Raw genomic sequence first — 20,846 nt, 5'->3', positions numbered from 1 at the left:
AAGACATACAAATGGCCAAAAGCACATGAAAAGATGCTCAATATCATTAGTCACCAGAGATTCAACTCAAAAATCCCAGGGAGGTACCACTTTCACACTCATTAGGGTGGCTGTTATCAAAAAGATAATAGCAAATACTGGCAAGGATGTGGAGAAACTGGACCTCTCAACATTGCTGGACAGGAACATAAAACAGTGCAGCCGTTTTGGGAACCAGTCTAGCATTTCCTCAAACGGCCAAACACAGATTACCTTTCTGACTCAGCTATTCCACTCCTAAAGAACTGAAAACATATGCTCATACAGAAAGTTCTTTACAAATGCTCGTAGCAGCAAAACTCCTTTATGGTCAGAGTGAAATCACACCAAATGTTCGTCTACAGAGAAATGGATGAACAGAATGTGGTAAATCCGTACGACGGATTATTGTTCAGCCATGCAAAGGACTGACGTTCTGATACATGCTACAGCCTGGATGAACCTAGAGAACAGCCTGAGACGTGCAGGAAGCCAGTCGGAAGGCTGTAAATTGTACAAGCCTGCTTATGTGCAGGTGGAATCTACAGAAGCGGAAAGTAGATTAGTGGCTAGGGCGTGGGGTGACTACTAGTGGGCCCTGGGCTTCTTTTTGGAGTAACAAAAATGTTCCAGAAGTAGATGGTGGTGCTGGTTGCACACCTCTGTGAATACATGAAAAGCCACTGAATTGGACATCGTAGTGGGTGTGGCATATGAATCCATCTCAATAAAGCTGCTTAGGGCCGGTGCTGTGGCTCAGTTGGTTAATCCTCCGTCTGCGGCGCCGGCATCCCACGTGGGCGCCGGGTTCTAGTCCCGCTTGCCCCTCTTCCAGTCCAGCTCTCTGCTGTGGCCCGGGGGGGCAGAGGAGGATGGCTCAAGTGCTTGGGCCCCTGCACCTGCATAGGAGACCAGGAGGAAGCACCTGGTTCCTTCGCAGCGCCGGCCGTAGTGGCCATTTGGGAGGTGAACCAACGGAAGGAAGACCTTTCTCTCTGTCTCTCTCTCTCACTGTCTATAACTCTACCTGCCAAAAAAATTAAATAAATAAAACTGCTTAAACATAAAGGAGAATGATTGTGACTATTAAACAATTTTCACCTTTCTCATGATAGTTGTGCTGTAGGAATTGCTAAAACAGGGAATAAATTCAAGTTAAAACAGTCTCAGCTGCGTCACCTTTTACCATATGTCCTTGCACACTGGAGCGATCCTCAGGGATACTTTTCCCGGTGAAACCATTCAAAGCAAAACATTCGGCAGCTTTACAAAATCTAATTCCTTTCATCTAATACAATGTAAATCACATCCAACTGTGCTTTCTTTGAAGAGAATGAGGACAAGTGACACCCTGTGCTGGGGATTTAGGACTTTGGCCTTTCGAACAAAGCATTCAGGCTGGATGCAAATGTTGGTGGAATTGCGAAGCTCCTTCTCCTTCAAGTATACTGCACTAATAAGTCTTTCTTTAAAAACTGCACAGTGAAAAAGAACCCAGCAGCGGTGAGGTGAGAGGGGCGGGGAGGGCGTCACCCCACTCTGTGCCCCAGGCTCCCTCCCCTCCGAGGCCCGCAGCAGAAGGCTGGGGCGAACACTCACCCACTCACTGGAAGACACAACTGTGGTCATATCAGTTGCAATTCAGAAACATGGGGTCTGCTTGTTGATTGGTAAATACACACGGGTGCTGCCTTGCCCCTCTCACAACACTCCCAGCACTTACCACCTCCCTCAACCTCTGCCCCAGGACTCCCAAGGAGGCATCCAGACCCCGATAAGATGGCTGGTGTTCTGATTAGTTAGAGCCTTACTGGAAAGGGTGTGAACTCTCTTTTAGAAATGCATTCATCTCCCCCACCAGTGAGATCCACTTCTCCTCTCCAGTCCCCACATTTCCTTACTGGGGTTGGTGCTGCTGGTCCCTCAGCCTCTGGCCCCCAAGGTCTCCAACCTCGGATCTGCCAAAATTTGACAGGTGTAAGGGCACTAAGAAAGGACGGAGAGCAGGCTACAAGAACGCTGTCAGGAGGGGCATTGTGGACACCTGCAGTTCTTACAATCAGTCCCTGCCTAGGGACTTGGTAAGTAGCTCAGGCATGGATGGAAACCTGTTGGAAGGCAGGGAGGGAGGCCGTGGGATCCCCCCCTTGACCCTTGTCTTCCTTTGGCTGTCAGTGTGGTGTCACAGCACCCCGTGGTGCTCTGGAAGCAGGGACACTCACCATGGCACTCTGCGCATCTCCTCTCACCATCAGGAGCTTCAGGCCCCCCGGGCCCACCAGCGTGGGCTGTTTCTGTGATGTTTTCTCAGGCTGGACTACGGGGGGTAGACTGGGCAGGGAAGCCGGGCCTGGGTGCGGATCTGTCAGCAGAGCTCTGACAGCTGCCGCAAAGGCCTCCACGGTCTTCTCAGAGACATCCACCAGGTAAATCTCCTTCAAGGTGCCTCCGGCCCGTTTCGATTGGAAGTCTTCCTTGATGGCTGAAACGATGGTCTCTGTGCACTGTTTTATGGGAAAGCCAAAGACTCCGGAGCTAATAGCTGGGAGAGCTATGGATTGGTATTTATGTCTTTCGGCTAAGAGCAGACTTGCTTTCACGGCTCTCTTTAACAGGTGCACACACCTTGAGTCCTCTCCTGCCTCCCACCGGGGCCCAACTGCATGGATGACGTGGTGGTAGGGCAGCTTCCCTGCCTTGGAGATGGTGGCATTGCCAGGTGACAGCTTGCCCAGTTTCTTTACTATCTGGTCACAGTCTGCTTGGAGCTCAGGGCCAGCCGCTTTAGAGAGAGCGGCAGCAAGGCCACCGAAATGCTGCAGGTCCTCGTTTGTGGCGTTCACCACCACGTCCACAGGAAAGTGCGACAGGTCGCCCTGCTGCACGATCAGGGTGATTCCAGAGGCCAGGTCTGTCCGGGAGTAGCACTTGCTGCCTCCGTCCTTGGCTTCATCCTTTTGCAATTCAATGAAACAACTAAACAACCGTCTGATCTCACTTTTGTAATACCGTGACTTGTCCTGGAAGAACTGTCTGGCTCCTGGCTTATCAATACGGATGCTTTCAACACAGATGGCATCCCGGAACTGCTGACAAGCTGTCACCCCCTCCAGCACTTCGGCTTTCGGGCCAACTAGCAAAATGCCGTTTTTCTTATCCTGGGGTTTGAAAATGACTTGTGTGTTTGCCTTCTTAAATTTGGACCAGAATTGCTTCTTTTCTGCTTTCATATAGTCAATAACCAAGGAATGCTTTATTTCGACCAGTCTCTCTATTTTCATGTGTTTTTCCAGGAAGCCCAAAAGCAAGCTGTAGACATCATTTACTTCTTTCACACAGCCTGTAATGATGACCCTGGCTGGGGTTTCCATCATGAACTCCTTGATGATGACGGTTTTGGAGGAGGAGTTATGTTTCTTGTGCAACTTGGTAGTGAGCCCTTGCCATTGTTTGTCTTTGAGGACTTCCTGGTTCTCGACGTCAAGGCACTTGTAAGTCAAGGCACTGAGCATTCGCTTTTCAGCTTCCGACTGGACTTCAGAAGAATAGCTGGTTAAGAGAACAGTTGTCCCCTCGAGCTTATAAATGGTAAGAATGTTCTGGGCTACAAAGAGAGACTCAGAGAATTCTTTATAGTCCACCTGTTGCAAAAACCACAAGATCTCAGAAGGAACTTGAATGTTTCTATGAACCATGGAGTGAACTTTTTCCTGGATTTCACACTTGGCTTTATACACGTCTTCGCGGAGTCCTGTAAAGCTCAAGTGCTGGTTGACAAGGCTGTAATGCATACTTAGCTCTGAGCAGCCCGAGTGGACACGCTCCAGCTCACCACTGTGACACAGGAGAAGATAATCTCCTGGAGAAACGGCCAACGTCTCCTCCACGCTTTGTTCTTCCCTTTTAATTTTCTGAATGGTAGTTTCTATTAATCCCTTGATTTGTGGCTCAATGTTTTGGACATCCTCCGATTTCCCTGCTAAGGTAACAGTTTGTGTCACTGGATCAAACTCAATCAAAATCTTACCCTCTTCCAAGTCATTGCTGATGGCGTCCCACACTCGCGGCTCCACGTTAAACGCGGTAACTTTGTATTTCATCCTGATGGCAGAGAGTTCTATGGAAGCGTCTCTCTGCCAGTTCTTGATCCTCCACCTCCCTTGCTGGACCAAGGTGGCCGCAGGCCGGATGACGACTTTACCATCGAGTTGGGACCATGTGAGCTCACAGTGGCAATGTCTCATCTTGTCATTGATCTCCTCCATCAGGTGTCTGTTTTTCTGAAAAAACTTCCATAACGGAAGATCCAGTGCCTCTCCGAACGACGCCGGAAGCTTGATCAGAGGCTTCTCCTTTCCGTACAAGGCTGTGCCCAGGGAGGGATAGTATGGGAACACAGACAGTGGCATTTTGTTGAAGGCAAGTTGCTTGGTCATGATGGTATCTAACACTGAAAAGAGAAAAATAAAGATAAAGTAGTTCCAATAGGATATGTTTCAAATGAAAACAAAACGTTTCTATTCTAGAGAAAAAAATAATCCTCATCTTTGTAGAACTTTAGAATGATGATATATTATTAATAAGCAGCACAACTTTCAAAACGCACAACATAAATTGATATATACGAAGATATTTTAAAAAGTTCATGGAGGGGGATGGGCGCTGTGGCGTAATGGGTAAAGCCGCCACCTGAAGCTCTTGCATCCCCATGGTTCGAGTCCCGGCTGCTGCACTTCCGATCCAGCTCTCTGCTATGGCCTGGGAAAGCAGTAGAAGATGGTCCAAGTGTTTGGGCCCCTGCACCCACGTGGGAGACCCGGAAGAAGCTCCTGGCTCCTGGCTTCCAGGCTATTGAGGCCATGAACCAGTGGATGAAATATTCTCTTCTCTCTCTCTCTTTCTCTCTCCGTCTTTCTCTCTGTAAAGTGCCTTTCAAATAAATAAATAAATTTTATTTTAGAAAAAATTCACGGAGGGATGGGGTGTGGCCCAGCAGTCAAGATGCCCGTGTGCTATATCATAGTCCAGGGATTGAGTCTCAGCTCCATTCCCAGCTCCAATTCCAGCTTGCTACTCATGTGGGCCCTGGGAGGCAGAGGTGTTGCTTTAAGTACTTGTGTCACTGTCATCCACATGAGAGACCTGGATTGAGTTCCTGGCTCCTAGCTTTGGCTAGGGCCCATTGAGAGAATGAACCAGCAGATGTCAGCTCTCTCAATCTTTATCTCTCTCCATCTCTAAATCAAATGCAAACTAAGTAAATTTTTCAAGTTTGCCGGAAATGGAATTAAGAGCTAATGCACATTTCCCATGAACCTTTGAAGAACCCTGTATTAACAGTGCACAGGTATTCCTCATTGGATTGAATAATTACTTTATAGTCAAGAACATTTGGCCGGCGCCGCAGCTCAATAGGCTAATCCTCCGCCTTGCGGCGCCGGCACACCGGGTTCTAGTCCCGGTCGGGGCGCTGGATTCTGCCCCGGTTGCCCCTCTTCCAGGCCAGCTCTCTGCTGTGGCCCGGGAGTGCAGTGGAGGTTGGCCCAAGTGCTTGGGCCCTGCACCCCATGGGAGACCAGGAGAAGCACCTGGCTCCTGCCTTTGGATCAGTGTGGTGCACCAGCCACAGCGCACCGGCCATGGCGGCCATTGGAGGGTGAACCAACGGCAAAGGAAGACCTTTCTCTCTGTCTCTCTCTCTCTCCCTGTCCACTCTGCCTGTCAAAAAAAAAAAAAAAAAAAAAACACACACACTCTATGTTAAAATCCTATTAATTAAATTCTATTTTCCGTTGTTTTTTTGTTTTTTTGGTTTTTTTTTTGCTATCACAGATCACCAGCACAAGAAGAAATATTAGGAATTCAGTCATAATCATGGGAATCATGTTTGCTCCAGTGCAAACAATATTTTGTTGTTTTAAATCTTTGTCAGACACATTGTTACAAATGATATACTACTCTAGCTTTAATGATCTGTGATTACTTTGAAACTTACGGTAGATGAGTGAAAGTGACATATTTCCATTTGATTACTGTTCATAGTGCTTCCCCATATTCCTGCTGAGCTGTGTTCACTTTTTATTTAGTGAACTTTTAATTTAGTAGCACATCAAGCCCTTGACTATATTGTAAACTTTAAAAATGGAAAAAAAGGAATATTTTGTGCTTAGAGTGAAGTTCATCCAAGCATTGTGATATCTGCTCCTTGTACAGTTCCACAACTTCAGGTTCTACAAGTAGGTTAGAGTCCATCAATACCTCTAAGAGGAGAAACGTAAGAATAGCATCTATAGTTTATGGGTCGATGCTGTTGTAAGTGCTTTAAATATATTTAACTCATTAACTCATGTAGTTATGTGTCAGATGCTATTCTAAGTGCTTTACATACATCTAATTCAATCAATTGCCACAACAACCCATTAAGGTAAAGATACTCGTATCATCCTTATTTACAAATGACAGAATGGAAGCTAGAAAAGGTTGGATAACCGGAACTGGATTCTACAGATCAGGTAAAACACCTGAGCCAAGTCTCACCCCTAAGTTCACGCCTTTGTCCCCATCAGACCCAAATCACCCTCAAGGTCATTTGGGAGTCTGGCCGCAGAGACCACAGTTTAGCAGACCCTATACCTCCTCCTGCTCCTGCTGTAATCTCCCTCTTGCCTCTCTTACTGGACAGCCTCTTGTGTGTGTGTGTGTGTCTGTGTGTGTCTGTGTGTTTGTCTCCTCTTCCAAGCTCCTCATCCTGTGTTGGTAGTTCCACAGGGACAGGGGTATGGGCAGGAAGGAAATTCGAATGAACTGCAGTAGCAACTGGACTAAAATAGCATCCCTCATAGAAGGATTAAAAATGTGAGCAGCTTTAACTCCCCACCACGCACACACATGCTACCACTGGGCAGGGCCCAGGACCACTAGCACGTGCTGGGCACCGCCACGCGCCAAGCACTCTGCAGGCGTTCCTTCGGCACGCTCTCCTCTAACGTAAGTAGTGATGTGAGCCCTGTTGTACAGATGAGAATACAAGGCCGTTGGTGTGTTGAGCTAACTTGCACAAGATCACAAACCCAGGAAGCACCAAAGCCAGGTTGCTCTGCCCCAAGAGCCATCACAGAAGTCCCCTGTGCCTTAGAGTCTTCTTCCTGTCGCCCCTTCTGTCAAGAAAGAGTAACTCTATCAAACTGTGCGGGTCACTATGAGGACTTGAGGGTCTGTGGCCGAAAACATAACAAAAGTGCTCGCGTACAACAGGCATTCTGAAGTAAATCAGATTTTGTGAAGTTGAGCCAAATAATTTCTGAAGAAAATGCCTAACACCTTTTAAAAAATTCACATAAAATACAATATATTGCTAAACAAATTATGTTTTTCTCAAGCTCTGTTTGCCTCATTATTGGTAACCCATTATGAATGGTGACATATTAATAAGAAAAATTAATGTTATAGGTGAACAGGAGATTTGGTGAAAGTAGAGAGGTTAAAGAGTATAGAATATGGGGCCAACGACCCACATTCAAATTCTGGCTCTATCGCTCACTAGTTATGGAATCCTGGGCAAGTGATTTCACCTTTCTGTGTCTTCATTTGCAAAACAAAGATTACAATAATCAAGATACTCATAAAGCAGTGTCTGTGAATGTTTGTAACATACTGCAGTTATGAAAATGTAAGTTATAAGAAAGAGAAGGCCAGAGTTTGGTGCAGTGGTTAAGCCGATATTTGCAACACCAGCATCCCATAGCAGAGTGCCAGTTCAAGTCCCAGCTGCTTCACTCCTGATCCATTTTCTTGCTAATGTGCACTGGAGTATTTAGGTTCCTGCCACCCGTGTGGGACCAAATAGGATTGAGTTCCAGGCTCCTGGCTTTGACCTGGCCCGGCTCTGGATACAGGCATTTGGGGAGTGAACCAATGGATTCAAGATCTCTTTCTCTCAGTCTCTGTCACCCTCTGTCTCTCTGCCTTTCAAATGAAAAAAAAAAATGTAAAAAACTTACAAGGAGAATCCAGAGACAGAAAAAGAAAATCAGTGTATCTCAGATTGTGGAGAACAGGAGATGGTTAGTCTGAAAGAGGAGGTAGAGTCCACATAGATGATGCCAAGAGGTCAAGGAGAAAGCAAACTTCGCAGAGTATGCCACACGGTTAACACACAAAATACACCTTAGTTAAGTAGCACTTATTACTCATATACATGCGATGTAGACTTTGTGAGCACACACCCAGTGACCCCCTGCCCTCAAGATGTGTGCAAGCTCTGAAATTGTCAACTCCCACCATAAACTGGGAATTTCATTTCTTTTTTTTTTAATTTACCCATTTTATTTTTTTGTGATTTAAAAAAAATTTAGTTTACTCCTAGGAAGAGAGACAAATGGAGAAAGACAAGAGTGCACACTCCCAACCACTGGTTCACTCCCAAATGCCCTCAATGGCTGTGGCTGGGCTGGGGTCAAAGCCAGGAACTGAAACACAGTCCAGGTGTCCCATGTGGGTGTCAGGGATCCAAGTACTCCAATCATCACTGCTGTCTCCCAGGGTCCGGATTAGCAGGAAACTGCAGTCAGTAGCTGGAGCTGCATCCAAACCCAGGCATCCGATGTGGGACACACGTTCCAGCATCCTGACCGCCAGGCCAAACACAAACCCCTGGGAGGGAATTCCAAGGGTAGACCTTTTCAGTATCTTTCTCCCTAGGACTTGAACAGGCAACAGAAGCTCCTCTATCGTGCCTGTGCCCGAGGAACACTAGGTCTTGCATTTCACTTTTAATTCAAACTATACCTATCTTCACCCCAGTTTCCCAATTCCTAAGAGCTGAGTTAAGAAAAGGGGAGGTTGTTCCAAGTACCCTGTTGAAACAATTTCATCTAAAGTGGGTGGCAGCCACGTAATCCTGTGTCATGCCACATGCGGTTTATCCCAGGCACAATGTTCCTTCTTTCACTAAGTCTGGCCCCTCTAATTCCTACTGCTCAGCCTTGACTTCTGAACAGGGCGGAACCTCCAGGCTGCCTTTGCACACGTCTCGTAGAACCAGCCGTCCATGTCTACATATCCCTCGCAAGTGTTTCCCTATGTTAGCCAGACCCAGAACCAGAAGGCATCCATGATCACATGAGTCCAAACCCTTTACTTTCTGAATGACAGCACTGATGGTGGGAGGGGAAGGAGTGACGCTTTACAGGGGCTCTATGTGTTTCTGAGTGTTTCTTTACCCACCCTTGCTGAAGTGGATGTGAGAAGGTCTACCAAGTGTGCGGTGATAACACAGAGCATCTCTGTCTTAACACAGTGTTTAAAAGTTCCCAGGAAAGACGTATCTTTCAGTCTGTTTGAGGTAGAGGCTTATGAGAGAATCTTACATCTTTCAAATCCTTGACATTGCTTTTCCAAAGTTTGAACTGCTGGCCTCATTAGGCATAATATCTCAGGATTATTAATTCGATTTCCAACAAAATATATGAATAAAAAATGGAATGCATTGGAACTTTGCCGATAACTTAAGATCTGCTAAAATGGCCCCTCTGATGCCAGAGATGGTGGTAGATATTACCTTTTCTGTCAAAAAATTTAATCAGAGCTGAACTCTCTTCAGGAAAGCATTCGACACTGGCAACTCTCCCCCCTCCATTCGAAGGGCTCTCAAAGAAAAGTCCTAAATTGTGTTCATCAGCACCAGGTGGCAGGTTTTCAACTCTGATTGTTGTTGTCACTTCCAGAAGTCTCGGAGAAAGCTGAAGTTGTTTAACTGAAAGGTACCTGCAGCAATTGTCAACAAACTCCCTGGTATCTAAACACAGACAAAACAAAAGCAAACAAAAAACAGAACGTTATGATGATCCTGTTCAATCGAAGAAGCCGTCTGGTAATGGAGACGCAGAGGAAAGCTGAGCACTCCGTTCTGTAGACATCGACACGAACAACTCTGAACAGCGATGGGCACAGGAAGGCCTGACCTGGATTTCCGCCACGAGGGGCACCTGGCCCTGGTCACTGCCCCGGCCGACCCTGCGGAGTAACTCCGCGGCAATACACACCTCCCCATTTCCCCCCTTTCTCGGGCCTTTCAGTGGCTCCCAGTAACCACAGGCATGAATTCCCTCTCCTTACCCAGGCTTACAGTGATTTGACTCCAAACTAACTTCCAAGCATCATTTTTGACTATTCCTTGCCATTCATTTTCTTTTCCATATTAAAAAATAAAGCCACCTAGTCTTTCTCTTTGCCTTTGTACATACAATGTCCCATGCTGGGAATACCCTGCTCCAGTCGTAAATCTGGGTCTTATTCATCCTTCAGGACTCAGCCATCTCTGGCAAACTAGTCCATGTCCATGGTGGACCTGTGGTGTACCAGGCACCGTGCCAGGGTCTGGGGACTCAGATAAATACAAGTCCTTGCCAGGTCATCCACAGAAGGCAGACATCTTGAAAGAAAATAGGTTGCCTCTGTGAGGTCACACGGGGTTGGAAGAATAATACTGGGAATCCCACGAGGCTTCCCAGAGTAAGAGGTCTCTGATCTGGTTCTGCAGGATGAAGAGGAGTTCATCAGTTGGCTAAGGGCAAGAGCCATACCAGGCAGAGGAAGCGCAGTGGCATGAGACAGCAGAGTGTATCTCGGACATGGCCACTGGTACTGCAGGAGTGCAGGCTTCACAGAAGCAAAGCTAAAGCACCTGTCTGGGTCTCTTTCCTCTCAGTCCCCGCAGCCTGCTCACAGCTAAGACAGGCAGCTTCTCCTCCTGCGCCTGCGTCACTCACTTGCATGTGGACTTCCTCCCTGCCCCAGACTGTGAGTTCCTCAGGAGCAGGACCTGTGAGGTATTGCTCTTTGTACCCAAAGCACCTGAACCAATGCCTGGCACATAGCAGGTGCTCAAGACTTTAGATCAGTAAGCAAACGCAAGTCTATGTAGTGTCTCCTACGTACGAAATATGGGAAGTGCTGTCTTTATTGACTTCTTATCATTGTCTCAGGTACTATGTTAAGTGCTTTTCAAATATAACCTCCCTTAATATTTATAGAAATTGTGTTAGGTAGGTATTATCAGCACCCATTTTATTGATGAGGAAAGTGAGGCACAGAAAGGATAGTAACTCGGCCAACATGGGATCACTGGTTGAATGGCAGAGCTGGAAATCTGACTTCACCCAAGACCTGTGCTCTGAATTAATCACTCCACAGCCATGGCCAAGGGACAGGGAGGGTCTGAAATGGCAGAACTGCCTTGCTGTACACAGAAATGGCTCTTCCAGGTCTCAGAGGTTGGCCACAGGCTGCTGGTAATGCCCTTGGAGAAGACTCACTTTCTGTATCACAGGCACTTACTCATCCCTGCCTGTGGAATGACCATGAAAGTACAAAGGAAATGTATAGCACAGTGGTTAAATAGGCTTTACAGTTAAACTGCCTAAATTCACACCCTGCTCTTCTCTTATTAACACCATTGTGTCTGTCTTGCCACCTGTAACATGAGGGTTAAAATAAGGGTGGTAAAGGAACAAATCAATTAGGTCATGTAAAGAGCTTAGCATACTACTTGACCCCTAGTGGGTACTATGTAAGTGGTGGTTAGTATTTATCTTCCAAGTCAAGTGTGATAATACAGATTAACACTTACTTCTCCCAGTGAGATGCATATGCAAAAATGCTGAGTTCAGATTGCTAATTTGGGTGTTCTTCTCCCTCTTCTTCCCTTCCTCTTCTCTCTCTCTCTCTCTCTCTCTCTCACACACACACACACACACACACACACACAGAATTTATGCAATCAAATCGAATCAATATTAAGCATACTAGACATTGGTCTCAACAGTAAATTGATTCTCTTTCAAAATAACAAAGAATCTAATGTGTTGATCTGGAGTCCTTTCTTACTAGCTACTAGAGAGTCAAACTTTCAGAGCTGTTCCATTAAGTGGGCATCCAAAAAATCTCAAGCTGTTGTGCAAAGAAGACTGGCAAATTAAGTGTCACTCAATCTTACCTATGCGTTTGAGAAAGGTAACTACGGCGACATCAAAATCTCGTATTATTTCCAACTGGAAGTCATTACTGGACAGGCCACTTACATTCTCCACTAATAAGGTTAACATCACCTCAGAAACATTTGCCTGGAGATTTTCAAATGCCACCGAAGAGGAAATATTTTCACATTCTTTGGGGACTTTTTCTGATCTTTCATCAGGAGAGAGTTTTGCATCCAGTTCTTTTGAAACACCTGATTTTAGGGAGACAAAAAGATACACAGGTTGTTTTATTTATCTACCATAGTCTTTGCAAAATAAGCTATTTTGAAACATGCCGTATTTCTCTCCCAATCTCTTGACTAACTTAAATAAAAACAAATATTTAATAGCCTTTTTGCTTTGTCTACCTAAACATAAAATGCAGCACCTAACTGACTTTGATTACTATTACTATAAGTTCAATTTTATTACCTCTTTCTCTGCCTTGTCTCTGAGGAATCTGCCTTATCCTTCATAGGACTTGAAAAACACAAGGGTACTTCAAAAAGCATGTGGAAAAACTGAATGAAGAGGTAAGGTGTTTTTAATGGAAAGAAACTTGAAATGAATGCATAGTTTTTTTCATAATGCACATTTTTCACAAAGCCTTTGAAGACCTCTTGTATTTCTGTCCAAGCACTGTATCATAATTCTCAAAAGCAAAGTGTTTGTTAGCTCGCCCTTGTATTGCTGGCAGGTGGTATAGGGTTGAGGCTCAGTAATTGTTTGCCGAGTTGGAGGGTCGCTGGAGGAGAGTAAGATGTGATGACACCCAAACGCAGGCGACATCTAACCTGTCATGTCCCCAGAGTATACCGAAGGGGAGAAAGGCCACTTGCAGTGCTTGCTTACGGAAAACACAGGAAGGCAAATGGCCCAGAGAGCTGCATGAGTAACTTCAGATGTTCAAACAAAAATGGAATTGAAAGGTGAGCTTGTTTTGGTGCAATAAAACTTGAAATTCATGAATAGTTTTTCATTATATGCATTTTCATGATATTTTTGAAGGCCCCGCATATGCATGAATTTCTAAATGTTCTACACCAAAAGAATCTTCAAATTCCATTTTCTAGGAGCTTCCTGAAGCAGCCTCATGGATATGCATCAAGCTCACTGAACGGCAATCACCCTAGCCGGTTTATTGTTGACGGATGTGATTACCTGCGTGCACACGGTCAGCCTCACTCTAAGCTTAGTCACTGAAGCATGCTTTGTGTGACATAATTTTTAGAAATTTTGTGAACAATTATTCAGTGGGAGCCCTTACTGTATTCAAGACACTGGATGCTTGGAGATGTGTGAATACAAAAACATTGGATAAGAAACTTAAAGATTTTCTTTAAAAAAAAAAAAAAAACAAACAGCAAAACACCACCTATTTATTTGAGGGGCAGAAGTTTGGGGGGAGGGAAAAGAGTGGGAGGAGAGGGGTCCCATGTACTGATTCACTCTCCTAATGCTCACAATGACCAGATTGGGCCTGGCTGAAGATGGGAGCCAGGGACTCAGTCCAGGTCTCCCACATGAGTGAATAGAACCCGGTAGCTTCATCCATCACAGCTGCCTGCCAGGGTCTGCATTAACAGGTGGCTGCGTGGTGGCGTTAGAGCTGGGTATTAAATCCAGGCTTGTGATGTGGGACACGAGCATCTTAACCACTAGGCTAAACGCCTGCCTAATAGAGGCAGGCAAGAAAACTGAGAAAGAGAAGTGACATTTGTAAATGTTACTGTGGCAGAGGAACACGCTTTGTGCTCACCTAATCTATTTTATTTTCTTCCTAGACAGAATTTCCCCAAAATTCCTACACCTTAATTCATATAGTAGAACTCATGTGGCTTATGAAATATGGGTAAAAGGAATGAATTCCACGTCCAGGCTTGGCCAATATAAATTTTCCACTTGAAAGTTATCATTTGATTGTGTTTGCTTCCAAGCTGGGGTTGGTGGGGGTTTGTTTGACATAGCAGTTAGATTACCCTGTTTGGTGCTGGATAGAGCACCATGCACACTCACTCAGGACAAATACAAACTACCTTCAGGACATATATATTGACATCAGTTAGAATTAAATAAGATAGGTATGATCAATCTGAATGAGCACTGGGCTAAGGGTGAGGCTGTATGTGTTCAACCTTTGACAGCTTCCACTTAGCCATGTGGCCTCAGGCATGTCTCTTAATTATAAAAATGGAGTACTGGGGGTAGGGGTTTAGCCTACTGATGAGATGTCCACATCCTGCATCAGTGCTGTGTTTGATTCCAGACTCTAGCTTCCAGTTCCACCTTCCCACCAAAGCAGACCCTAGAAGGCAGCAGTGATGGCTCAAGTAACTGGGTTCCTGCCACCAACATGTGACATTTGGATTGAGTTCCTGGCTCCTGGCCCCAGACTCTGGCCTCAGCCTTGTACTGACTGTTGGGATAGTTAGGGAATGAACCAGAGGGTGGAATAGCTCTCTGTCTCTGTCTCTGTCTCTGTCTCTCACTCTTTTTCTCTAACCCTCCAACAACAACTACAACAACAAAGCGTATTAGACTAAGAGAACTGAAAGATGATATTCTTCCTAGAAATGCAAAGGTTTTATTTACTTATTTGAGAGGTAGAGCTACAGACAAAGAGACAGAGAGAAAGTCTTCTATCTGCTGGTTCACTCCCCAAGTGGCCGCAATGGCCAGGGCTGGGCCAATCTGACGCCAGGAGCCAGGAGCTTCTTCTGGGTCTCTCATATGGGTGCAGGGGCCCAAGCACTTGGGCCATCTTCTACTGCTTTCCCTTTCCCAGGCCATAGCAGGGAGCTCCATCAGAAGAGCTGCCGGGTGCCCATATGGGATGCCAGTGCTGCAGGTGGAGGCTCAGCCTACTACGCCACAGCGCCAATCCCAGCAATGTAGTTTTATATCCACACGTCTACAAGCAGCTTCAACACAATGAACTATTGTTTGGTTAATTGACAGTAAAAAGCATCCACACTGAAACTAGGAGTCTGAGAAAGAGAGAAAGGGGCCCGGCTGACAAGGAAAGGCTCCAGGAAGAGGAGGAAGCTGACCAGGAGCTGAAGGGTGCTCACGGTTGGGGGGGGGGGGGGGAGCAGCAGAGTGCTGTGTGGAAATGGAGATGTGGTGGGCATGACCCACAGAGAGCATGTTTGCACTGAGACCTAAGAATCAAGGACAGAAAAGTAGACTAGATCCAGACTGTGGTTTGAACTTCATCTTGCAGTTGATGTTAGGGTGAAGGATAGATGAGGAAGACTACAGCATTGGCAGGTCTCTGAGACCAATAGTTGTGAAAGCATAAAGAGGAGAGATATCGGAAACTTCTAGTAGGTGATGGGCAGATTGGTTGTGCTTCAAGAAAAAGGGCACTGGTTTGGGGAGGAAGTCGACACTGGCAGCTTCAGACATGTTGGCTCACGCTTCCCAACGGGGAGGTCAGCCGGAAGGTCTGGCATTCAGAAGAGAGTCCAGACTGGGAATATGGATTTGGAAGTCCCAGAATTTTCCAACTACAGGTAACAAATATTCCTCTGATCTAGCCTTTCTTGTCTCTCCAGGGCCTCCCATTTGCTGGCTTCCACTTTTCAGGCCCAGCCCAACTCAGCTGAGCCTGGAGCAGGACACTGGCTCAGCACCCACATCCCCCTGTGCTGGCCCCATCAACACCTGTGAGCATCCCAGTTTTCCTCTTTCTGCATGGGGTCTGAGGCAAGCCGTGCTCATTCTTGGTGCAGCATCCTCTGCGTTCCGATCCCTGAGCTATAGGACCCGCGAGGCAACCACCCTCTGTGTTTTGTGCAGTTTAGAACTGCCTACCCAACTCCAATGAATTTCAAGAGTTGGAGCCTCAGGGTCATAGGCAGGATTCAGTTTGGAAAAACTACGCAGCGAATGATCTCCTCTTCCATCTCTTCAAGGAGCCAACTTAGGAATCTGTTGATGACGACCCAACTCCCTAGCTGATCACTGTCCTTAGAGCCTGGATCGGGTAAAAGCAGGTTAACATGGATCTAAAATCTCCAAGACAATGGAAAACCCCCTGGGTAGACAGGAGCTGGATGGCTGTCCCAGAATACACTTGCAGCTTTAAGCAGATGTGAAACAGCACTAGCAACTCAGTTAAGTCAGAGATGGGAGAAAAAAGCTAGGAAGCCATAAAGAACACAGAACTGATTAGATTTTATGTTCAGGAACAAAGTACAGGCATAAATACATAAAGGTGAAACTATCTCCTGGTCTAAAATGAAGCTTGAGAGTACAGCACTTAAGGCATTTTCCCAGAAAAAGATAAGGGCTTAGCGGACCACAATATCAAACATGGAGAGCGGGATGAGCCAATTCCAGACCTGAGGAATGGAACGTAGGCTTCCCTCTAGGAAGACAAAAGCATCCTGATCTCGCATGGATCTTGAGCCTCTTAAGAAAACCATGCTCATTGGATGCTATAGTTTAGTGCATCGGTGTCAAGTGAAAACAATCCACATGTCGCTATCAAGGGACCTCTCACTCTTGTGCCAATCTCTTTGTGCCAAAGAAAGTTTCAGAAAGCCACGTGTTCTTAAAAGACAATTTCAGTGTTACCCATTTGGGAATTCCTTTTCCCAAAGATTTGGGTCTATGTGTCACTTTAGTCTCTCTGGGCTCATCCAGCACAGTTCATCATTCCCTTCCCTTTCTACCATGCTAAACTAGGAAAACGAGTGGCTTTGTTATGCCGAGTGGCCCGACCAGCCCATGCCAGGGACCCAGATAAGCAGCAGAGTGTGCAACAGCTGCTTGGTTACTGACCATTTCCTGCGGCAGTTGGGATCAGAAGAGCCGCCCCCTTCTGGGGCACTGCATCCGTATCCTCCACCAGCGCTCAAAGCTTTTGTTTGCATTTGCCTGTTGTGGCTCCGGTGGACAGCGCTCTGCACACCAGCGCTCACACAGCGGTGCTAACCAGCTCAGGTGCACCTGACACCCATGGACATGTCATGCTGTTGCTTCTCAATGGCCAGTTGGGCACCAGTGGGATCTGATGGTCAGTCATCACCATCATCACCACTTCCCAGGCACTTGCGTGCCACCCCCTCAATAGCAAGGTGTCTCCCAGTCCCCAGAGAAAGCTGTTACCATCCTGACTTGAGCTTTAAGCCCTCAGGGGTTTCCCCAAGTGTCCACTCTCTGCACAGCTGACCCAGAGGCTGCAGATGGTGGAGCAGAGCAGACCCTATGCTGTACAAGTCAGGCAGATAGCAATGACTGTCGAATGCCTTCTCTAATAAAGCAAAATGACCCGATGAATGTGAAGGTCATCTCAACTGTCACTTTACCTGGTTCTTTGGTGGCGTCTTTGGCATTGGATACCTGAAACCCAAACAATAAAGTAGCATTAATATATTACAAGTAATTTCTTTACATTAAGAAAATATCCCTGGGACAAGCTTTGAGACGTAGAGTAAATAGGAACCATCATGACAAAGCTCCAGCAATAGTACTCTTAAATACACCTGGGACACATGCAGCGGGATATCCATTCAATAATTGTGGTACAGATGGCTATCCCCTCAAACTGATGTAAAAAATACAACAAATATACAAAGTTCCAGCTTATGAAAAAGCCAGAACAAGCAGATCCAAAATGTTATACCATAAACCACCAGCATTGTAACCTCCTAACCTTGACTTTCGCAAAAGTGTTTAAAATAAAACAAAATGTGGCTTCTCCTTCATTATTCCACATAACCCTATCACTACCCTTGCTCCCCCCACATAAGGAAGCTGCTTTTATCACTCCAGTTTCATCTATACTTCTTGTCTCATCCCACTAACTTCAAAAAGTTCATGGAAAATGAAATTAAAAGATAAAAATAAAATATAAACTTCATTTCTCCTCTGAAGCTCCATCAAGTTCATGATACTTTTGTGAGTGATGAAACCAGCCATTCAGTCCATCCCTAAAGAGCTGAGATCCTGGGAAATTAACATGCCAGTGCTGTCTTTACATTTTTAACTACAGAAAAATGGGTGCCCTTTAAAGAGTTTTTAAGATTAGGAAACAAACAAACAAACAAAGAAGTCCAGACTAGCCAAATCAAGACTATAAGGTGAGTGCCTAAGGATTCTCACTGAAACTCTCACACAGTTGCCCAGGTTGGATGAGAGGAATGGGTAGGAGCATTGCTGTGGTACAGGACTCTCTGGTGAAGCTTTCCCAGGAGTTTTCAGCTAAAGTTTTGCTTCATTTTCTCTCTCCAAATAAGCCGGTGTTGTGGCCGGCGCTGTGGCGCAACGAGTTAATGCCCTGGCCTGAAGTGCTGGCATCCCATATAGGCACCAGTTCAAGACCCGGCTGCTCCACTTCCGATCCAGCTCTCTGCTATGGCCTGGGAGAGCAGTAGAAGATGGCCCAAGTCCTTGGGCCCCTGCACCCACGTGGGAGACCCAGAAGAAGCTCCTGGCTCCTGGCTTTGGATCAGCACAGTTCCGGCTGTTGCGGCCATTTGGGGAGTGAACCAACAGATGGAAGACCTCTCTCTCCGCCTCTCCTTCTCTCCCTGTGTAACTCTGACTTTCAAATAAATAAATATATCTTTAAAAAAAGTAAGGCGGTGTTACTGTGCTTTCGATCCCCAGAAAGCCAACTAGCAAAGCACGGTTGCCATGTCCGTTGCTCTTCCCTGGTCCACTTCTGCGTTGGCTGGACCACGTCTGCCTCCCTGCAGCCATTGCTCTGACTGTGCTTTATCTGCAGGATCACGCTGGCAATGCTAATGCTGTGCTTCATCTCCTGGTGTGAGTTTTGGAAGAAATGCTTCAGGATCTTGATCCCACTTGTCGAACGCTTCCGCTGGGAGCTCTGCTGCTGACCCGGGCGCAGCAGGGATGGCACCACCATGCAGAAAGTTTGCTCCTCTTTAATTTTCCAGCCAGAATTATGAAAACTGAACCAGTTGGGCTATCTGTGGTGTGGGCTTTGTTTCTGCTGTGAATGATGGGTCCTGTGCAGTTAGGGCATAAACAAGGTTGATTTTTTTTTCCTTGCAGGTTGATGCGGATGGTCTGTCTCGGTGGCTTCATCTTCAACATCATCTTGTCCCTTCTTAAAATGAGTTATTCATTTGTAAACTGCTGATTTCTTCAGGGCGCTGTCCCCCTAAGCTTTTCACTATTCTTCCACCCAAGCTGCACCATAAATTTGTTTATTTTAGCAGAATTCATTCATAGGGACTCTTCCAAACTGACGTCTTCCTGCTATTAGTGCCTCCAACTAGACCCTACTCAGACATGTCATAACACGTTTGTGCAAGTGTATTTTGGTGCAAAAAATACTGAAACCCATGCATGATTTCATGGACACAATGTCCATGACCTTTCTGAAGGCCTCTTTATTTTTCCTGGGGCAAAGAGGTCAGGGTGTGCTTCTCACAGGGAGAACACCCTGTGCCCAATTCATCACTCCTCCAGTGTTCTTACCTTTGTCGGGGTATTCTGTTTAAACACACCATGGGCTTTACCCGAGGCCTCAGGCAAGCAGACAGTTAATTTGAATGGTTGTTGTCCTGCCCATCCCAACTCATGATTCTCTCTCTCCAGAACCCTCTGCCGAACTGAAATGTCAAAAAAAAAAAAAAAAAAAAAAAAAAAAGTTGAATTATAAGCAATCCTCACTTACAAAATTAGCCCATGGTTACTTATATGCTTTATCATCATCAATCAATGGCTTGTTCAGTTCCTCAAGACGGGATATGTGTAGGGAAAAGTTCAGCAAGCAGGCACACTTTTGGATGCCATTTTTAAGTGAATTATTTTAATATTGAGCATGATCCTTACTCATAAACCCACAGTCTTCTTGTCTACTAATGAGGCTAATGCAGATTATCTTATATGAGTGTCACACATGTTAAACTGAACAAATGTTACAAAAAAAAAACTTATTATGGTACCTGACACTAGGTAGGCTCTCAAGAAAGTTGGCAAGAGTTTTGAAAAATTTTACTTTATTTGAAAGACAGACAGACAGATATCTTCCATCTACTGGTTCACTTCCCAAATGCTCATACCATCTGAGGCTCTGCCAGACTGAAACTAGGAGCCCGAGATTCCATCTGGGTCTCCCACGTAGGTGGCAGGGGCCTAAGCACTTGAGGCATCACCTGTGGCTTCCCAGCGTGTGCATTGGCAAGAAGCTGGGTCAGTAACAAAGGAGCTGGGAACCAGGCACCTGATACGAGATGCACTTGCATCCCAAGTGGTATCTTAAGCGCTGTGCCACATGCACAGCTACCCAAAGCTGAACAAGAGCGAATGAAAGCATCCCTTGTGGGGAGCCAGTGCAGACTGTGTGCCAGGGCAGGGCATGGTGAAAGCCATGGTGTAGGAAGGTGACTCAGGTGACCAGAAGCGGAATGACCAGGAGCCCAGTTAGAAAGCTGCTTCAGGCAATCATCCTGTGATGACAAGGGCCTCACATCTGAGAGTAAAGGGGGTAGAAAAGTTGAGAGAGATTTTACCAAAGAGAGAGAGAGAGAGAGAAAGGAAGGAAGGAAGGAAGGAAGGAAGGAAGGAAGGAAGGAAGGAAGGAAGGGAGGAAGGGAGGGAGGGAGGGAGGGAGGAAGAGAGGAAGGGAGGAAGGGAGGGAGGGAGGAAGGGAGGGAGGAAGAACAAGCAAACTAGTACATCAGGCAGCTGGGCTGTAGTTAAAAAAAAAAAAAAAAAAAAAACTGAGCAATGGACCTAAGAATTCAAAGACTTGGATTCAAATTCCATCCCCACCACAAACTGGTTCACTATGAGGACATACTTAAAAAAAAAAAAGATTTATTTATT

General features: G+C 45.9%; 1 protein-coding gene across 1 annotated transcript in view; it reads right to left on the bottom strand.

The window, feature by feature from the left end:
* The window catches only part of PARP14 (poly(ADP-ribose) polymerase family member 14), a 51,259-nt gene that overhangs the window by 27,098 nt on the left and 3,315 nt on the right, over positions 1-20,846 (bottom strand). The window contains exons 2-6 of the mRNA XM_017347053.3: positions 19,494-19,627; positions 17,351-17,384; positions 12,014-12,247; positions 9,578-9,814; positions 2,241-4,468 (exon numbers count right to left, since the gene is read on the bottom strand). Of these exons, the coding sequence (XP_017202542.3) occupies positions 2,241-4,468; positions 9,578-9,814; positions 12,014-12,247; positions 17,351-17,384; positions 19,494-19,627 (2,867 nt within the window). The remainder of the gene's footprint in view (positions 1-2,240; positions 4,469-9,577; positions 9,815-12,013; positions 12,248-17,350; positions 17,385-19,493; positions 19,628-20,846) is intronic.

The sequence above is a fragment of the Oryctolagus cuniculus genome, chromosome 4 (genome assembly GCF_964237555.1).
Source record: "Oryctolagus cuniculus chromosome 4, mOryCun1.1, whole genome shotgun sequence".
Lineage (NCBI taxonomy): Eukaryota > Metazoa > Chordata > Mammalia > Lagomorpha > Leporidae > Oryctolagus > Oryctolagus cuniculus.
Note: the sequence above shows the minus strand (reverse complement) of the source record. Positions and strands in the feature narration are given on the sequence as shown.